General features: G+C 41.5%; 1 protein-coding gene across 1 annotated transcript in view; it reads right to left on the reverse strand.

The window, feature by feature from the left end:
* The window catches only part of LOC131089325 (polycystin-1-like protein 2), a 35810-nt gene extending 18434 nt beyond the window's left edge, over window positions 1–17376 (reverse strand). Inside the window, 19 exon segments of the mRNA XM_058034011.1 lie at window positions 964–1146; window positions 2414–2539; window positions 3364–3558; window positions 4020–4165; window positions 4320–4505; window positions 5107–5248; window positions 5500–5620; window positions 6220–6427; window positions 7026–7131; window positions 8232–8281; window positions 9006–9104; window positions 10171–10575; window positions 11220–11449; window positions 12010–12157; window positions 12580–12690; window positions 13507–13692; window positions 16219–16383; window positions 16928–17315; window positions 17317–17376. Coding sequence (XP_057889994.1) covers window positions 964–1146; window positions 2414–2539; window positions 3364–3558; window positions 4020–4165; window positions 4320–4505; window positions 5107–5248; window positions 5500–5620; window positions 6220–6427; window positions 7026–7131; window positions 8232–8281; window positions 9006–9104; window positions 10171–10575; window positions 11220–11449; window positions 12010–12157; window positions 12580–12690; window positions 13507–13692; window positions 16219–16383; window positions 16928–17315; window positions 17317–17376 — 3255 coding nt within the window.
* Between the last annotated feature and the right edge of the window lie 2793 nt (window positions 17377–20169).

Raw genomic sequence — 20169 nt, forward strand, 5'->3', positions numbered from 1 at the left:
CCATACATATATTTACAATACATATATTTACTCAGGCCCCTACAGATAAATTTGGTGATAAGCTTCCTAATCTCAGAGAAAGTTATTCTATTGCAATTCAGTTTTTGTAATTCTCATTGTGGCAGATAAATGCCTTACAGATTTTTACTTCTATATTGTTATTTTTATAACTTCTATACATTGAAATGACAAGCATGCCATCAATCGATATATTCATGTACTTCTGTGTATTAATGCCCTTAGCTGCACGTGTTAGTGTTTTGTTACTTGGAAAAGCAAGACCTAATTACATATCAGTTGTGTATTATTAGTGGGTTATTGTTGGAAAACTTGTCCAACAAGTTTTTAAATAATATTTTGATTATCTTTTCTCTCAGATTTATTTCATCCCTACTCCCTTGCAGTGATGAAATTAAAGTATGTTCAGCCCAGGACACTCACAGAGTTAGCTGTGACAATTCACATCTAGATAGGAAAGGGCAGGACAAAATAGATGTGTTGTGTCTTTCTGAACAGATAATCAGAGCTTTCTGCAAAAGTGTCAGCAGCAACCAGAGCTGCTTCAAGCTGTGAAGTAGTGGTGGCAATCATGAATATTTAATACCTGTGGCTTCCTTGAATTATGGGGCAAAAGGAGGGGATGGAAGCAAATCTGAAAAAAATCTCAACGTGCTTGTCATCAATTAGGGGTCAGAGCTGATGCTGTGTTCCCTGTCCTGTTCAGATTTCAATGTAACAAATCTTGGGAGGCCTCTATCATCTTCATTAACAGATATCCAATGTAACATGTCTAACTGGGGAGAAGTTTCCTCTGATATTTAGGTCTATCATGGTGTCACAATGAACCTTTCCCCATGGCAATTTAAAAATACAAGAGGCAGCAGAGATTTTAAAAACCTCCTAAAGCAAACAAATATTCACACACAGTACAGTACAGTACAAACTGGACCAAATCTAAATTACCTGCTTTGCCTCTGGCACTGAAGTGTTCCCAGCTCTGATTTCTACAGAAGCTTTAAGAACACTGCTCACTGCATTAAACAAATAGTTGGCTGCTTCCTTTAACTCCTGACCATCTCTGCTGTGCTCTGTGTTTACAGTGAGCAAGGAGACACTGACATGTTTCAGAGTGTTGCTGGCTTCCACCTGCAGGAGAAACACAGGAGCAGTTTATATGTGCTGGCACTACAAATGACACAAGTGACACTTGTGTCTTTCACTGAATATTGCAACATCAGTAATCTTTTGGGACTATTAGTGGGTAATGCCATTTTTACTATAATTATTTGTGCTGGGGTAATACTTCAAATGCTAATAAAGATGATATACTAGGTGGTACACCAAAATGGAGTACAGGCATGAAAAATGCAACCTGCTTCTACAGATGTAATCCATAAAAAGATGAATAAATCTGAAAGAAGTTTGTCTGTCAAACCCTAGGCAAGGATAGCTTTTAGATGTACAGTAAAGTACTAAATTAAGTTATAAGTTTCTATCTTAGTGCCAAGTGCCAAGTGCCAAAGGAGAATGAGTTTTACAATTTTTATTTTGTGCCTGGATGCAGCTTTGGGACTGGGAAAGCATTGGTCAGATTTTAGCCCAGGATAGTGAAGGAGCCAGGCAAATTCACTGCAGGCTTGGACACATCCACCCCCACAGCAGTGAATGCTGAGCAGCCTTTCTGGAGGGTGAGGGCTGGATCTGAGCTGTGTTCTGGTCTTGCCAAAGTTAACCACATCCTGCTGAAATGCTCCAAGCCATTGTCTGGCTCCAACTCTATAATCCATCAGAAATCAGAACAGCTGTTTTTATTGCCTGCATATTTGGGAAACTTCCCCCAGTGACAGTTTGTTCTGTCCTGCCATGTGCTCACCCCATAACCATAAACAGCATCAGCTACTAATAATGCCTTGTTGCCAGACAAGATTCAGGAGATACTATTGTGGGACCAACCTGCACATTTGTGCCCAGCTCCTCTGGGTGCTGACATGTTCCTTCACCATTGCCCATCTGCATTTTGTGCAGTGCCAGGATCAGGGATGAATGAATGTGGGCAACTCTAGAAAAACCCTCTTGGGACAGTTCTTCTTCAGGGTTCTAAAAGTGCTTTACAGGAGAAAACATGCACCCTGACATGTTTCTGACTAAAAGTTAAGGATTCTGTCTCAAAAATGTATGATAAATGTAATGGTCATAGCCTGGGTTGTAGAGATTGCTGAGACAATATCTGAGACTTGAATTTACTTACTCTAGACAGAGTCAAAATACTGCTGGTCAAAATACACATACTGGTACAGTTGAAGAAATGGGTAAGAACAGATAATTATAAAGCACTGAAACTCTTCCAAGGTCAGTGGGATAATTAGAGTCTCTGCTATTAGTGTGAGGAAATATAAGATGAATTACTTCTTACCTGTGCTGAGACAGACAGCTCCTCACTCCTGTAAGTGATTTCTTTCAATACCTCTGACATCTTCAGAGCAGTCTGCATTGATGTTATGTTAACAGCAGAGAGAGTTGTCAGCATCAGCCCTCGGAGCTTGGGATGAAAAGGGATAATTAGGCAAAGGAACAAGATGCTAATTAGGCTGTGAAAGTAGTGCTGTGTATTGACAGCCAGGCTTGCTGTAAGTTATGCAGTAGAGTAAGACTCCACAACAAGCATCATTTGAGCTCATATTAGCTCTGCTGACAAGATGCCACTTGCCCTAGTAATTACATAATCATGAGTTTTATGTTACCTCCCAGCACAGAGAATTCATACACTTAACATCCATTAAGAGCAAGGAGAGTTACTTGTGAGAATTTGTACTAATGTATGTGAATTACTGTGTAAATGCCACTTGCAGAGAAAGCAGAGCCATGTGTGATTGATGTTATTCAAATAATGAATCTTAATTGAAGGATGCATTCTCTAGATCTCTTCATCTGAGGCACTCAAAGCACTGTACAAATATCAGCTTGTGACTGAAGCATCAACTGGTGGCTAAAATGGACTAAAGAAAATTACCTGCCATCTAGTGCTTTTGGGGGAAATTAGATAGGATATTTATCCCTCTGGAGATGCCATTTTATTGATATTTGATATTTAAATTGCTTGGGAAAATTAGGTTTAGATTAACTAGTTCAAATTAATGAAATAACAATTGAGAATTAACTGTTTTACTGATGAATGATAAAACAAATAATTTATGTAGACAAATAGTGAAAACTAGCTGAGACCTGTGCCAAACACTGAGACAGATGCTAGAAACTTGAAACCTTCATTGATTTCAAGTTGGTGATATGTGAGATTTTTATTACACAAGAACTGTCAAAGAATCCATTATATGACATTTTACTGCAAGAAAGTGTATTGCTTACCTCTTTTCGTGTGTCTGTCTGTAAAGACATGTTAAAACTTTCCTCTTGGATCTGCTGATTAAGGACAGATGTGACTGACTTGTACAGCTGGAAGAGACTCATGCTGCTGTTCCCATCTTTTAGGATGGTGTTTGCCTTCTCAGATACCACAGCCTGCAGGGTCAGGTTCCCATCCATCACATCTGCAGGTCCAACCTGGTGAAGGAATCAGATATGCTCTCAACATTGTTACAATTTTCTTTGAACAGCTTCCATGATCATCTTAATGACAGCCTAGATAGGGGTTCATGTTCCCCATTTTAGATGTTTTATTTTTAATGGCCTGATAAGGATCTCCTTACTGTGGCACTGGGGCTTTTGGGGTCTACACTGGGGCTTTTGGGGCCTACACAGAGTAATTCCAGACTCAGTAAATAGGCTTACACTGCTCAGTCAATGTACAAACAATCCTTATAGGCTTTTGTTCTAGAAAAAAGGGCAGTGGAAGATCTTTTGTCCTTGAGCACACAGAGAATAGTCTCTGTTAGGTAGAAAAATGGTGATTATGGCACATTCAGAAGGAAGTAGTACATCTAAAGCAGGAAGAAACTCCAAAAGTCAATTATGGGTTAGTTATCCCCTTGAGAGTCTTGAAACTAATTAATTCTACTGTGTACCTTCACTGAAGCATTTGTTTGAACTGTATCACCAAAGTTGTTGCTAACAATAATTTTTACATGTACAATAAAATCATTTTCCTCTTCTCCAAGCGGAAGATAAACTGGGAAGAGTTCAGGATCCGGGCTACAATCCAGGAGAGAATCTGAAATAGGAAAGAAGGGCTCAGGGACAGCACAGAGACACCTCCTGCTCTTTGGGAGCGGGAGACTCAGGCCATGTTCACTCGTGAGCAAAGCAGGGCGGGTTGTGCCTCTGCTCTTGTCAGGAGAAGCCAAACACTCGGCCTGGGGACTCACCTGGTGTCACATAGAAGCAATAGGTGAGCTGCCTGCCAGGGCTGGCAGAGCCGGGAGCGCTGCAGGAGACTCTGAAGGCGGTGAGCACCGAGCCGTGCTTGGGGCTCAGGGCACAACCGGGGGCTGCGGGCGGGGGCGCGGTGCTCAGCAGGAACCTGCGCTCCCCGTAACCTCGCTGGGTCCGGGCTGCGAGGGGAGGGAGCAGAGTCAGGCAGGAGGGAGCCCAGCAGAGCCTGGGGCAGCTCTGCACCGAGCCCACCCAGCGACGGGTCTGCATCGAGCCCACCCAGCGACCGGGTCTGCACCGAGCCCACCCAGCGACCAGGTCTGACCGAGCCCACCCAGCGACCGGGTCTGCACCGAGCCCACCGAGCGACCGGGTCTGCATCGAGCCCACCGAATAACCGGGTCTGCACCGAGCCCACTGAGCAACCGGGTCTGCACCGAGCCCACCCAGCAACCGGGCTGCCTGTTGGGCACACACACAGCAGGCTGGGCTAACAAGCAATTAAATCCTGCTACTGAATCAACCATAACACAAAAGAACAATTTCCAGTACGTGATTGTCTGCATTATAAAGCAAAGTGCTACTATTTGATCAAGCATTTAGCATAACTTTGTTTCAGGTGAGCCTTAACAAAGTTATTGACAGCTTGGAGTGAGATACCTGAATTTCTCCTGGTATGCAACACCCCAGAACAAACTTATCTCCTCACAATATGATGTCGTGTCAGCAGAGATTATCTCGAAGGACTCTGTAAACCCTAAAAACCCTGTTAGCCCCTACCTGTTACTTTAACCTGAAAAGCTTCTCCCTGTGTCTGCAAGAAGGAGCTGTTCATTCTCAACGTGGATGAGTTGCTTTGAAGCAAATTCAAAAAATGCTGCTGGAAACCAGTCAGGCCACAGGCTAGAGGGAGGGTTGTAGGCTGGAAAATCAGACAGAAAAGAACACATGGCAGTAGAGGCTTTTTGCTGTTCTTTCTGTTGTGATTTATCAGAAGCAGGGTGGCAGTTTGGTGCCCTTCATTGTAATCCCTCCCAATCCAGGCACCTATTGTCTCATTCTTCACTAGTAATTTCTAAGCATCACTTGACAAAGTACCCCTCTGAGGCCATATGGCTTTGTGGATATTTATTTGTGTCAGTGCAGTATTTCTGACAAATCTGGTGCTCTCACCTTGCTTTGGAATGTGTTATCTAAATACCAGTTATAATATATGGCCTGGGAGTCCTCCTGTCCAGAGACACTCAAAACAACTTCATCACTAACATTCACTGGCTTGCAGTTAGCCTCACACCTGCAAGGAAGTAAAATGGGAGTTACACATAGTATGAGATGTCTAGGAGAAATTTCACACATATCTTATGGCATTTATTCTGTTGTTTCAACAAGGTTGATACATTGAAATCTCCAACACTCCAGTGGGGTCAAAAACCCTAAATGGTTTTCAGAAGAATGTATTTCAGTTTGTAAAAGGATTGTGTTCAGAAACATGGACTAAAAAATGCAGCAAGACTTATTTGGTCAGTATTTTTTATAATGGTCAGGTGCAAATGGATTTAGAACAATAAGTTTTCTTTACTGTGAGGGTGTTGAGGCCCTGGCACAGGTTGCCCAGAGAAGCTGTGGATGGACCATCCCTAGAAGTGTTTAAGGCCAGGCTGGATGGAGCTCTGAGTAACCTGATCTAGTGGAAGGTGTTCTGCCCATGGCTGAGGGGTGGAACAAGATGATCTTTAAAGTCTCTTCCAACCCAAAGCATTCTGTGATTCTAGTTCTCTATGATTCTAAAAGTACAATACTACTTTATTATCATTATTATTGGAAACTGTGGCCTTGCACTATGCTTGTGCAGTAATAATATTAACCTGTGAATATCAGGGTTTAAAACCAGACCTGATTTCCAGTTGCAGTTCCTGTTTTGCAGTCACATAGAGACATTGCTCATCCTGCCTCTCTTCACTGCCATGGTTTTGGACAGTGATCCTGACAGTCACTGCTGATTTCGGAGGAGGAAGGCAGGAAGGTGGGATTTGCACCTCACTTTGGTTGATTAGGATAATCTGTTGCTTCACACATTCATTCCAGGCAGGCCAGCAAGCTCCTGCAGAAACATTTCCTTTATGGTTACAACAGCAGCCTATAAAGGACTTTCCTGCCATGAGTTTCAAAGAGCTTTAGAAACAAGTTTCTTGAATGCAATTTAAAGAGTTGGTAATCTGGATACAGAGTACAGGCTTTTCCAAAGTCATGTATGAGGTCAGGGATAATTATGGGGATAGAACACAGATGGCCTGAATCCCAATTCTGTTTTCAGCCAGAAATGTGTTTGCATCATGTTTAATGTTAATATTTGCTGGTTTATTGAGACACGGGTACTTTGCAAATGCCTGTGTAAATCACTTGGGATTAGTCCTTGGCTATGAGAGAGAAGCTTAGGACAGGTAGATCTTGAAAAACTGAAAAACTGAAACCTTTGGGAGAACCTTTGGGAGTACTATGCCATATTATATACATAATTAGTTTGGTCCCAAAACTAGGGTTGGGTAGAAGGAAATTCTTCATGTACAGTGAGTAACAAACTTTAAAGCCAGAAAATGAAGCATCCTTAAGCCAAAATTTTAACACTGGATCTGACACAACAGTGAGTTAGTTACTCATCAAGTAAAACTTGGTGAAAAAAGCTCAGGAAAGGCACAAACCACAGGTCCAGAGAAAACTGGAATTATTGTTGTTGTCTGGCCAGGCAAGTGTAACAGTTGTGAAAGGATCCACGTGGCGACTCGGTTTAATATATATTTTGTGATCCTAAATAAGAAGTAAATGCATCAGTTAGAACACAAACATGAATAAACACATACAAATGTTGCTTCTTGATAATGAAAAAGGTCTGAAAGTTTAGACCCCAAATCACTGGATGCAGAGTTGTAGTTTATATGATCTTTCTCTTAGCAGAGGTAGTGTGGCAGTAGAAGCAATGGGAATAGAAGTAGATGGCACAGAAAAATTGTGTGGCAAAATTCTCCCAAATACAGAACTGGTTTAGGAGTGCAGCTCCCATTTCCAAAACTAGGTACTTAGGAAATCAATTCCTATTAAGCCTTCACATCTGGACTAAGACTTCTAACCCTTGAACAACCACTTGTCTTCTGGTGCATTCCTTTTTTATCTTAATTGGATACATTGCAGCTATAAACAAAGAGGAGAAGGGGTAGCTGAGTTTGTCTTTCTGTGTACCAAACTGTGATAAACTTGGGTGTGGATTAGATTTATATTCCTCTGATGCAATATATTTTTACAGGCAATCTGTAAAGCATGATGGCTTCTTGTGAAGCAGTATATCTCCCATAGCAGATGTCTGTCTGCTAGTGTTACTGTTAAAAACTTGACTTTTAACATGATTAAATATTCTATCTGGCATTTTTATTATTTAAATTTGGACAGCTGCTAGCAATTGGTTTATCATTAACTTCTTAGTTTGCCAAAAACTGGGAGATTTTTCATTGCAAAATAATTTAAACACTCCAATACAAAAGCAGAAAACACTTGGGAATGATATAAAATATATTAAACTCTACTTGAAGGATCACTTTCCAGAGAGAGGTTTACATTAGTCAAGTGGATGAATTAAAAATTCATCTAAACACATTTTAACTTCCAAAACTGAATTGTTGTAAAAAGTTCATTTTCTTTAATCTTTTTTTATGCATTGTAGATGGAATGCCTGTAAACACATTTGTCTCCAAGACTTGTGGTATAGATTTTGTGTTAAACCATATGGAGCACAGAACATCTAGTCCATAATTTACTGTGCTGCAAATGCTTCTTTTCCCTGTCTTATACAGCACTTTCACTGGTAAGAAAAATCTCTAAGTAATTTTAAAGAAAAGTCCTTAAATAATACTTACATTTTTCTTTGGGGTATTTGTTTTGTAGCTGCCTTCTTCCTTATCAGAATCTGTTTAATGCGAAAAAGAACAGAATATTTTAGTGCTACCTGTAAAGCTTTCAGACATCCTCAGAGAATATGACTTAAATCCACAGGATTTGATTTGTGACAGTGTGAAAGATGGGGCTGTAAGAATCAGACTCCCTCCAGAGCTGTGACAAACAGCACAGTCAAATGGGTAAAATGGTAACAACAAACTCATCACAGACTACAAAGGGATGATCCTGATTCTTCAAACATAATGGTATAAATCAAAATATATCCACAGAAGGTGGTGGAGTTTCACTGATGTACAAAGGAAAATTGATGGAAAGCACTGGAAAACTTTCAATACAATTAGTGCTGAGGTTATTTTATTTCTGGTATAATCTGCTCTTGTAAATGTAAGGATGAGCCATCTAGAAGCCATTAGTGACAGCAATTTATGAGACTGCTGTGATGCAAATATTTTCTGGTTTCAAAGCTATGTCCCAAGCCATAAACTTCACTCATTATTTCTGGGACAAACAGCAAATGTGCAATGTGTTACATATACAGAGTGATGCTAATTTATGACTACATCAAAGTCAGGGAATCTGCCTTCATCAGGAAGAAGCGCCCACAAAAGTTTTCAGCACTGTTGCTGGAAGGAAAGCAATTACTGCATGCAAACCATAAACACTCCATGAAATGCTCTGATTGCAAAAAGACACTTCCATGGTGAAAACCAGCACTGTCAGATTAATGTAATTACCTTCTTTATGGGAGCTGTTTGCCAACACAGTGATGAATCCAAGATCCAGACTCATGTTTGAGAAGTCATTCATGGCCACCACTTTCACTAGATAAGTACCTAGAGAAGGAAAAGGGCCAGTTAAGAGTAGCAGTGAGCCCAGTCCAAAGGGTTTGTAAAGAAAATCCCCTTCTTTTCTGTTAAGAGTTTTGAGGGGGGTTTCTGATGGGTGTTATCTGCTGAAAGGCTTTTCCTGAAATGTTTTCCCCCTTTATCTCAACTTCTGAATAACTCAGCTGCCCTTTTCCTAGCCCTTGTCATGCAATTCTTTGTCAGCTGACTATGATATCACACAGGAAAGTAGAGGTGTACAAACACTGGAGGCCAAATGAGTTTAGGCATCTTGAGACAGCAGTTATCTTGTTTGAAAATTTCTGCCTATGGGGAAGAGATGTTCAAATGGGTACAGGGAGAACAAATAAAACTTTTAATATTGCATAATTTAAAAATATGAAATGAAATCATAATTAGCTTCTACTGTTCCCACTTTGGCATGGGGCTGGAATAGCTCATTAGAGGTGGAAACTTTTTTATCTTCTGCCACTGTTAATTAACTCTTAGGCACAATCTGCCTAATTCCATGTTTTAAAGGCTTTGACTATGTAAGAATGGAAGGATAATATTACTAAAATGTTTATTCATAACTAACTCCTACAAAAGATATGTGTTGGAAATGGACATGCAGAAAAACTCCCCTTTTCTTTGTCATCTCTACTGAGAACTCCTCAAATTATGAATTACTTCAGTGTAAAATGCAGAGCAGTCTAAACTTGAAACATAATGAACAAATAGGAGGAAAACACTTTGCTATTCAAGCAAATGTCCTCATTTGTACTTCAATCAGATGGTGCCATGAAAAAATAAACCCTATGTCTCTTTACTGTGTGTCTTCCATTGCAAGAATCAGGTGAAGCCTTGCTCTGACTCTGCAGAGCAGAGCCATTTATCTGCTTCAATTTTAGCTCACTTACATAGGACTGTGCTGTTCATCCTGCTCTGCAGACTTTGAGCAGTCAGAAAAGCTGTCAGTTCAGCTGTGCATTACTGTCCCCTAGCCCAGGATGCTGTGACTCTTTGTGTGAGCTGTGCTGTCCTGGAAGCACAGGAGGCGTTGATATTTCTGTACCTTCCCAGGGCACGGGAACGCCGTACGCCCGCGGCTCCCCACGAGGGCCGTCTGCTTTGTGCCACTGGCTTTGGTTGGATCCAATCACCTCAAACATCAGCTCCTCTGGGGCACCATGGGACACAGAGACATTCACCTCCAAATCCTGCCCCAGCTGCAGAGTGTGGGAAGCCACTGCAGCCTGAATTCCAGACACTGGCTCGATTAAATGAACAGCAATAGTCGCAGAGATCTGCGATGCCATCGTGCTCCTGGATGCTCGGATCTCCAGCTGGTGCATCCCTGGGCCTATCAGCTCCTGAGAGGCCCTGCTGAGTGTCAGGTTATGGGGGACAAAGCCTTCCTTTGCACTGGATTCACTCAGTGTCATGTTATCTGCTAGCACACTGTAGGTTACTCCATCGCCTGCAAAAACACAGATGAAAATTTCTCACAGCTTGTGCAACAGGCCAACATGTTCCAGCTGCTTTGTGCAGCATTCCAGTGTTTATACAGGAGTCACAAGAACACTGCAGCAATGCAGTCATTTTTAATAAAGTCACTTAAGGTGACTTAATGCAAATCTATCGTGTGTTTTCTGCTGGGAATGTTTTGAGAAGAGAATTCAAACATACACTACTGATTTTTAATTTTTTTCAGCACATATGTGGCTTCCAGGAACTTGAAGTGAGAAAGAAATGTACACCAGCAAATGTGTCCAGCTCAGAGAGGAATCCTCTTACTCTAATCAGAGGAGCATTTCCATAAATTTCTAACTTCAAATATAGAAATATTCTGACTGGCATCACATAGATTTTTGTGACTAAAGTTATGCTTGTGCTATCAGCTTTGCCAATAGGAAAAAAGGGTTTATACTCATGCTTTAGGTGGTGAAATATCTCTGAGAAAGGACCCCTCCAAGGGAGGTGAGAGAATACAGGAATACAATTAGCGGGAAAGCATTGACTAAAAAGAATTTTTATTTTGCATAATGACAATCCTGTTTCTATCCTAAGGATAGCAATAATATTTATCCTTCCCTTTAAACGATGCAGAGAAATGATGCTCACCTGCAGTGAGCTGAACCTGGATCCAGAGCAGCTCCCCATAGAGCGTTCGGCAGCAGGAGCTGTTCCCTGCCTCGTGCTGGCTGTAGCACCCGGTGATGCTGAGCTGCTCCTCCTGCTCCTGAACTGTCACCTGCCTCTGGGCCATCACGTGCCACTCGCTGCTGGTGCACTCCACAAATACACTGAACTCCCCAGGAGAGGAGTACCTGTGTGTGAGGTTGCTGACCAGGCTAGAATAGAAAGATAACTTGTGAAAGACCATCCAGGGAAGTCCTTCACGTTACATGAAAACACTTCCCCAAATTTCATTCATTCAAAATGTCATTCCTACCACTAAGATGAAATCTGATTTTTAAATCCAGCAGAAAAATGTTTGATCGATTAAAAACAGGATTTCTATGCAGTTAAAGTAAAAACTACAGAATGTCCTTGTTATATTTTGTTATCAAAAAAAAAAAAACCTCTTTAAACTTAAGGAAATAATATTTGCTTGTAGTTTGGCAATTACTGACATGTTTTCAGTAATTCTGCATCTTAATATTTGGAATAAATAGTGTTGAAAATAGGAAACACTTGTTATAATAGAAGTAAGATTGTGGTTGGCAACTTAATATAAAATTTTGTATTGATTTCTAAACAGGTTTTTGCAGAACCCAAATCTCTCATAGGTATGTTCTATTATTGAGCTATCTAGTTTTTAGCATCTTATTTATGAGACTTTGCACATTCAATAAAGTGCAAGCAATGAAATGTACTGCTTGTCTGAAGAGAAATGAAGGCTACATCTTACGTTAGAGGGTAGTAAGGATCAATGGTGTGACCATCTCCAGTGCTGATGGTACAGGAAAGGTTCCCAGAGTACGGTGACAGCAGCCAGATCAAAGTGACTGTGATATTTTCAAAGACAAAACATGTGTCTTTCATAACCAGCTGCAGACCTGCAAAGCAGAATCACAATTCAGTGCCACTGTGTGTCTACTTTCCTTACAAAATTCAATTTATTTTCAGGCATTGAGAGCCAGCCTGCTCCAAACCGCAGCTGGTACTGTTGCTAATTTGTGTGCATTAGTGGTGTGACAGGGAGCTGATTCTTTTCCATGACTAGTAATCAAAATTATTGTTGGAACATAATTTCATCTAAATATGTTTCATGTGTCTGAATTTCTGGGCTTTGTATTCTACCCAGAACTCTCAGTTAGGACAGGGAATCTACATTTTTGTGCCTATTTTCAGTGATCACCACTATTCCAGTTTCTTCCCTGAGGATGGAACAGTGATTTTTAAGATAAATATCCGTGGTCTCAGTGTTACAGCACAGAACAGGGCAGGCTTCTTGTGTGGGCATCCCCCTTGCTCTTACCTTCCTTGCAGTGGTACTGAATTGACAAATAGCTTCCCAGAGCTGGACAAGGCTCTCCAAAGAAAGTGCCATCTGCTGCCACCTGGCAGGCCTGCAGCCCGTGACACTGGCCTGCAAAGGGAGCATTTCAGATCAGCACGTGGCTCTTCCTTTACTGCCACAACAGCTCACATGAAAGATGACTGAGAAACAAAAAGGATCTCTAGACAAATTTCCACATCACTTTGCCTTTAGTGTGCTGCTTATTTTGTGGCATTTCTTAGCAACAATTAATTTTATTGGAACAAAGCTGAATTTGAAAAGGTACCCAAAAAAGGCTTTTGTGTTTTGTTGAATTTTGGCTGGAAACCCTAAGAATCTCCCTGGGGACAGGCCACAATCACCGTTTAGTATCCAAGCCCTTGGCTGCAGCAGGGTGGGTGCCTGACACATGGCAGGGAGCAGCAGGTCCCTCATGTCCCTGTGGGTGTCAGCCTTGTCACCCCTCCTGCTTTGGAGTTAGGTTTGTTTGGATGTGTTGCCTTCCACCTCTGTCAAACCTTGTGTATCCCACTGAATTTGTCAAGGAATCAGCGTGTTCACGTGTTTTCTTCCTACATTAAGAGGAGCCAGCGACACCCTTGTCAGGCACACCCCTTGCCCTTCATTTGCTCCTCCCCTCCTGTCAATCCTTGCTCTTCGAAAAAGTCCCTCCTTTAGCTCCTCTTCTCCTCCTCTGAATCATCGCTCCTCACAAAACCTCTCCTTTCCATCCAGCCTCCTGTAGCAACCTCCTCCCTGTCAGAAGTTCTCTGTGATTCCCTTCATTTTAGGAATAATCCACTTTCCCATTTGCAAACTCTACTGGAAAAAAGATAAAGTATTCGAGGCACAAGGGCCTTTGGTCCATGCTCTGTGTTTCTAATAAGCAATGCTGTGAGATACCACCTGCTACTTCATCCTTGACACTGAGCCAGCTGCAGCCTTCATCTCTCTCAAACTGCAGAGGAATCTCTGACACACAGTAGTGAGGGGTCTTCCTCCCATAGAAGCTCTCTTCAATTTGAATCACTTCTCCTGATCCACACTGTACAGTGGCATTGGAATTATCACAAGCGATGCTCTGGCCAGATTCTAATAGGAGATAAAAACCCCAAATATTACCTTTTTGAATTTCTGAAAAATTCTGCTACAATCCTACTCCATGTCCATTTTGTTTTGTTTGTATTTCTTCCCTTTTCTCCCTTTTAAGCTAAACAATTAAGAAAATTACAAAAGAGTCAAAATTAATAGATTTATGTTTTTACTGCATTAAAACATTGAGGACGTTTTCAATAAGCAAAAATATTTGAATTATAAAAATAGATAGTATTTTGTGAAAAACTCTTAGCACTTGTCTGACCTGAAATACTGGAAGGTTTAAAGTTGCTCCTCACTTCCGAGAGAGATGTATGGATTGCATAATATTCAGGTAATTGCTTTGGAGAATAGTTTGCATATTAACTATGGGAGCTGATCCCATTTCTGCCACAGAGTCTCCTTTGTTCCTGTGTGATATTTGACTGACTTCATTCAGCAGGACTGCTCAGATGGGTAAGGTCATAGCTCTAAGTACATACACCTCATTCTTTGATTAATCTGGGACAGTTAATTATCTTTCAGAATTCTTAGTTTCATGTAGTAATCAGGCTGCTTAATACCCTGAAGAGGAGGATGTGAATAACTGCTCTCATATGGGAGTGTTGCAAAAGGATGTTTTTGTTTCAGCTGTTTCAGGTTTAAATACATTGTCCTCCCGTTGTTGTTTGGATCATTCCCCTCAAGTCCCTTGATTAACAGTGCCAGTGTGTGCACACTGCAATAATTGTGTGCTATTGTTATTTAAAGGCTAAAGCTAAGCCTGGCTGTAACTATAGCAACATGATCAGTTTGCAGATTAGAGCTCTCTAAATAAGCTTGAAAAATAACTTGCTGATAAATTCTAGTATGGACCATTATCTCATGCCTTTTTTTTTGTTCTCTATATGCAGGTTTCTCACAGTTTTTGCTGTTGTCAGCAACTTTTACATGGAAAGATGGACAAAACTTGGTCTGTGTGTAGGTAAAAAGCCTGCTTTGATACATATATATTTACTATAATAAACTGCTAAACTACAGAACACCAAATGGTAGAATTGCCTTGATCTGGTCTTGGTTTCTTGGGTCGTGGAATGATGAATGTAGTGTAGGATATTGCTGCTCTTTGAATTTAATGGGCTCTCAGTCAGATCCTATGGTAACAGATGATAGTTTCCTTACAAACAGACAGTTGTCTACTGAGGCTGTAATGGAAAAATAATTTTAGTCTGTTTTTGCTAGAAAAATCAGCTTAAGGGATTGTGCTGTCTGCCAGTTCCCTCTACCCCAGTCATTTTTAATGTTAGTCATCTTCAGCTAAATTTGATGTATAGATATAAAGTTCCAACACCCTAAAATTTCATGAAATGCAATATTTAGGGAGAAGAGAACGAGCTACATCAATACCATGGACATGGAATTCAAGTGACCAGCACACACAGCTGGAGCTCTGGAGCAGCTGCAGGGGAGGCAGTTGAGGCAGTGAAAAGTATTTGCAGAGGTGGGACCTGCTGGGATATGGGGGTGAACTGGGAGTGCTGAGGAGAGTAGGGAGGAGATGTGGAGCAGAAATTCAGGATAGGAAATAAAACTTCATTAGCTTTGCTTATTGCAGAACAACTTGTTATTTCTGTCAGTAGTAGCAGACTGCTGGACAGGGCAGCAGCAGTTCTAGGGCATGTGGAAACCTGTACTTGCATACTTGATTGGATTTTATATTAGTGAGCCCACAGCCAGTGGGCTTGTGACCCCAGTTCCTGCTGCAGTTTAAAGTACTCCTTTGCAAAGTGGGAGGAGCACGAATTCCCCTCATATCTATATGTTTAAAGGGATGATATTGCCAGCATTCCTGTCCAGAACTGTTTGTTCCAAGTCACAACTTGAGTGACACAATGTCTGTGGATTTTCTGTCTGAGCACAGGAAGTACAGGTTCCTGTCTGCTTCCTTAACCTGGGAAAACCTTGAACTTCACATGGTGGAAGGGTCTCAGAAGAAACAAGAAAAACTTGTTCTCACTTTTGCTCACTCCAGGCTGCAAGGAGTGGTGCCTCTGGAAGCCTGCCTGTATTTTTGCTTCAGTTACAAATGGAAATGATTCTGGCACACACCAATGAGTGTTTTTATGGTACAGCCATACGGGTCCTACCTAGCCCAGGTATTATGGTCTTGTGGGAGTTTATTCTTGCAGCCATGCTTTAACATAGCCAGCTAATGTCCACTGAAGATGTGGATAGCTACACACTATATTCACTCTCAGATCCATTTCTATTTTATTAACCCTCTGCTGGAACCCTGGGCCTTAATGTCTGGTTGCTGAGCACCTACATCTCCCAGTGATTTGTGGGTTCTTCCTTCTTTGGATCAGGTCTTTATCAGCACACTGGGAAAAGAGCACCTGCTGGGGTTATATGACTTTTTGCTTGTTCACATTTAGAAAGATTCATGAAGTTATTTCCCAGCCACTTTGAAAGCAACAAGGCAATTTATGCCCCATTGTGATCACAGCACTCTCACTTCACTGTTCCAGCTGTTGTGTATCTTACCAAACTCGCAAATGAAGTCAAATTCCTGGCTGCAATTTTCAGTCATACCCCACTGATACTTGGCATTCTTCAGGATGTACCCACACATGGATGAGAAGGGAGATGGCTGATCCTTGTACCAGTTACTGTAGATGATATTTGAAGTGTCCAGCCAAGTTACTGACCCTGCAAACAGAGAAATTGTGTCCTGAATGTTTATTTTCCACAGTAACACAATTAGAGTCAGAGCCTGCAGAGCAGGATTGTAGCCCTGCTCCTACTGAAGCAGAGATGGTTTAGGCTGGGTAATGATCTTCAATTCCATTTTGTACTGAACCTGATACAATCATGAAAGGATACACTGCCATTTCCACCTTTGCTCCCAGCCTCCAGACTTCACCATTTCCCTTGCATCAGACCTTGCAGCACTTCCTAGTGGGATGAATTGGCTTCCACTGGAGACCTAACCCAGCACTTTTTTTTCACTGGTTCAGCAAGCTGCTCTCACTCATCATGTGTTCACACAACCACAAGATCCAATGGAAAGGATGATAACATGCAACAAGGAAGTGAAGCAGGCAATTAAACATCTTAATATAAATCTGAATATACAGCAACAAAAGAGGCTTTTCAGCAAATATCTACAAAGGGACTTACTGCATTTTTTACCACGTTAAGAAAGCATCGTGAGCTGGTACAATTTTAAAGATGTGATTTTAAAAACACTTACCATCAGCAGTTTCATTCAGCAAGGAGTTGGAGATCAGTCCTATCCACCATTCCTGATCCTCAGCAATATGTTTTTGCAAGAACTCTTGAGTTTCTTCATTCTGAATAAAGACAAGATGCCCTCCTCCTCTCTCACACCAGCTCTGGGCACCTGTGAAGGTTTGCTGGAGTCTAACAAACTCATAGCATGAATGGTTGAAAGCTTGCTGGTACTTTGAACAAGGTATTCCTTCTTCAGTTGTTTCCTCCACAGCCAAACTCATGGCAAGAGAAATCAGAATTGTGACCCCTAGCCACATTCTCAGCCCAGTGCTGTGCATTACACTGATCTTGCTTACCAGGACACCACTCTTTTTGCTGCCTTCTTCAAAAGCTTGAGATGTCATCCTTTCATGTCATCAGCATTCTCCTTCCTCTTTGCTGCTTGCCACAGCAGCAGCAATAGAGCATGGGACAGAACAGAACTTCTAATATATAATTGTGATTGTGCCTGGGGGGTGTTGTGCTGATGCTGAGGCCCTGCACTGACCCTTGTGAGCTCCATTGTACAAATGTCACATCCCATGTGAGATCAGTTTGAGGAGAAGACATGAAATCATTGCTTTCCTTGTAAGCAGAGAAGATAAAGTTGATATATGCTACTGTTGGACATGTGGAAAAGTGAGATAAAGTTCCTACATCAAAGGCTTCATTGTGTGAACATTGAAGCTGGGGGGTCTTTACAACAGCAAAGAGATAAAATAGTGAGAATAAAAAAAAAAGAGAAACACAGGGAGTTGTGAGATGAGAAAACACACTGCTTCTCTAGATACATTTAATTAGTCTGGATTGTTTTGTTTTTAATAATTATTGAGGTGCCTCTTTTAGATGCTAATGCAATGCCTATAATTACTGTATCAGATCCATCCTGCCCTCCTGGTTACACATGTGCAGATTCATCTCAGCTGTTCCAAGTAAGATTAATTTTGGACTGTTGTGTCTGTTTAGAATTCCACACCCCAAGTGAAATACTCCCATCTTCCCTAAAAGATAAGCTGCTCAGCTCTTTGGGGCTGCAGTATTTATGCCTGCTGGGAGGCAGAAGAGAAGGCCATAACTTAAATCAATGATTTAGGAAAGATGGGAAATATTGCTTTAATCATCAGAACTACTTGAGAGCCCTATTAGCACGTTCCAAAGGCTGATGATGGACTTTGGGAAGCAAGCCCAGCAACATTTAGGAGCTGAAATCTCTAAATGCATCTCAACTTCCTTATAAAAGATATCCATCAAGTTTACAAAGCCACCAGCTTAGTAGGAGCACAGTACAAATAAGGATTTTTAGCTATTGTGATCCTCCTGTCCTTGGCATTAACTCCATTGAGTTGGATGCCATTATTATTAATTTATATCACCATAACCTGAAACTGGAAGAACAGGCATTTATATTTAGACATGGGTTAGTGAGCCAGTTAGCAGAGCACAGGAATCAGCAGTGTGTGATTGATGGATTCCTGCACTGCAGAAATTCCTCCTGCCCTGCACTGCTGGGCTGAAGGCAGTGCCCATCCCTGCAGTGTGCCAGTCCAGCTCCAGCTTTCTGCCAAAGCCAAGTGCATGCACTGCAACCAGTCAATATCTGAGAGTGAACTTCAATCCCAAAACCTTTCTGCATTTCCACTTTATGGCTGTCTTGCTCAGCAGGAAAAAGCAGGAGTGTTATCAGGGTTTTCAAGATAAAGTTAATTGGAAAGTGTTTCATGGGTAGAAAACTAGTGGGGGATGAGAGGAAAGGAGAAGAAAATACACTGTTCTGGATGTCTTCCCTCTCACCATACCTGTAAATCAAGAGTTCAGCTATGGAACTGTTGGAGCAGATCCCACATGAATTTCTGATGATTAATAGGGAGAGCTCATGGAGCAGCTAAGATGTGAATATTCTGACTGGATTTCCCAGCTCTGAAGAAGGCCAATCCATATTCTAATTACCTAATTGGCCCAGACACCCATCCTCTTCCCAGATTAGACTGTGTAACTACTATTATCAGCTGCTTCTCTTGGGGATGTCTGCAAATTAGGAGTCCCTTTCAGGCCCCATACAAATCTTGACAGGCTTCAGTTTGGGAACACCCAATCCAAGTGTTTTATATTCAAGCTGTTGCAGCAGCCAGAGCTGAGGGCAGCTGCATTTAAGTTAATTGGCCACTGTGTGTTTGCATGATGCTTTCTTCAGACTCCCTGCTTCTTCCTGGGCCCTGCTGACTTGCCAGGCTTCACAGCAGCTGGCACCCAGCCCTCCCACTTTATCCTTCTAGATAAGAAAAACACAGCCTGTTTCTGAAAGCACAGGCAGGAGACTGTACTTCAATGTACTGGCTTGGTGATACAGACATTTCCAGTAGGAACTCACTGTTATGATGAATGTGTTCTGTAGCATTGTCCAGTTCTTTCTCTGCTGCTGGAAATCTGACTACATGAACATACTAAAAATGCCACAGGGCTGGGGGTGCCACAGGCTCTCCCCTGTGAATCTGCTCCAAAGGCATTGAAATTAATGGAAGTCTTGTCTCTGGCTTTGATGGAATTTGAAATAGGCCCTGAAAAAGAACAAATAATGTTTGGAAATGTCTACAAATAAAGCCAAGCTCTCCAAGTGAGCCTACTGTTGGCAATTTCTATAGCAATGTGCATTTTTTTCCTAATCTACGGTTGCTATAAGTTACCCTTCAGCTGCCTGCAGCAGATGGAGAATGGAAGAAAGACAATTTCCCTCTTTGGCAGTTTGTTGACTTTTTATACTTTAGTGCCAGGAAAGCATTCTGTCAGTTTATTGTTTGCCACAAGAATGAGAAAAGCATTTACATGTAAAGAAAATGCTGCTTTTAAAGCATCAAAATCAGCAGCTAGGGTCTCCAGGAAGAGGGAAACTTCTGAAAACCCTTTTCACTTATAAGTGAGAACTCACTTGATGTCAAGGAAACAGTGCTCCTAGAACTTACCTTCTTGTGGGAAACATGTCTTTTGCATTCTTCCTCAGCAGAATGACTTTCTTTTAAAAATAGCTTTCTTATGCCAGCAGTCATTGGCTTTGGAGTGGTCCTGGTCTGTGCCCCAGTGCAGATCTCAGATCACAGCTGCATCATACAGCCTGAGAATGGCCTGGGATTCAAACTGCAGCACTGCAGAACAGCATGACAATCCATAATAGAGACCAGAAAGTGCTAGATTTGAAGAATTAAGGAAGTGAAGAGCTGCCAAAGAGAA

The sequence above is a fragment of the Melospiza georgiana genome, chromosome 14 (genome assembly GCF_028018845.1).
Source record: "Melospiza georgiana isolate bMelGeo1 chromosome 14, bMelGeo1.pri, whole genome shotgun sequence".
NCBI classification, from domain to species: domain Eukaryota; kingdom Metazoa; phylum Chordata; class Aves; order Passeriformes; family Passerellidae; genus Melospiza; species Melospiza georgiana.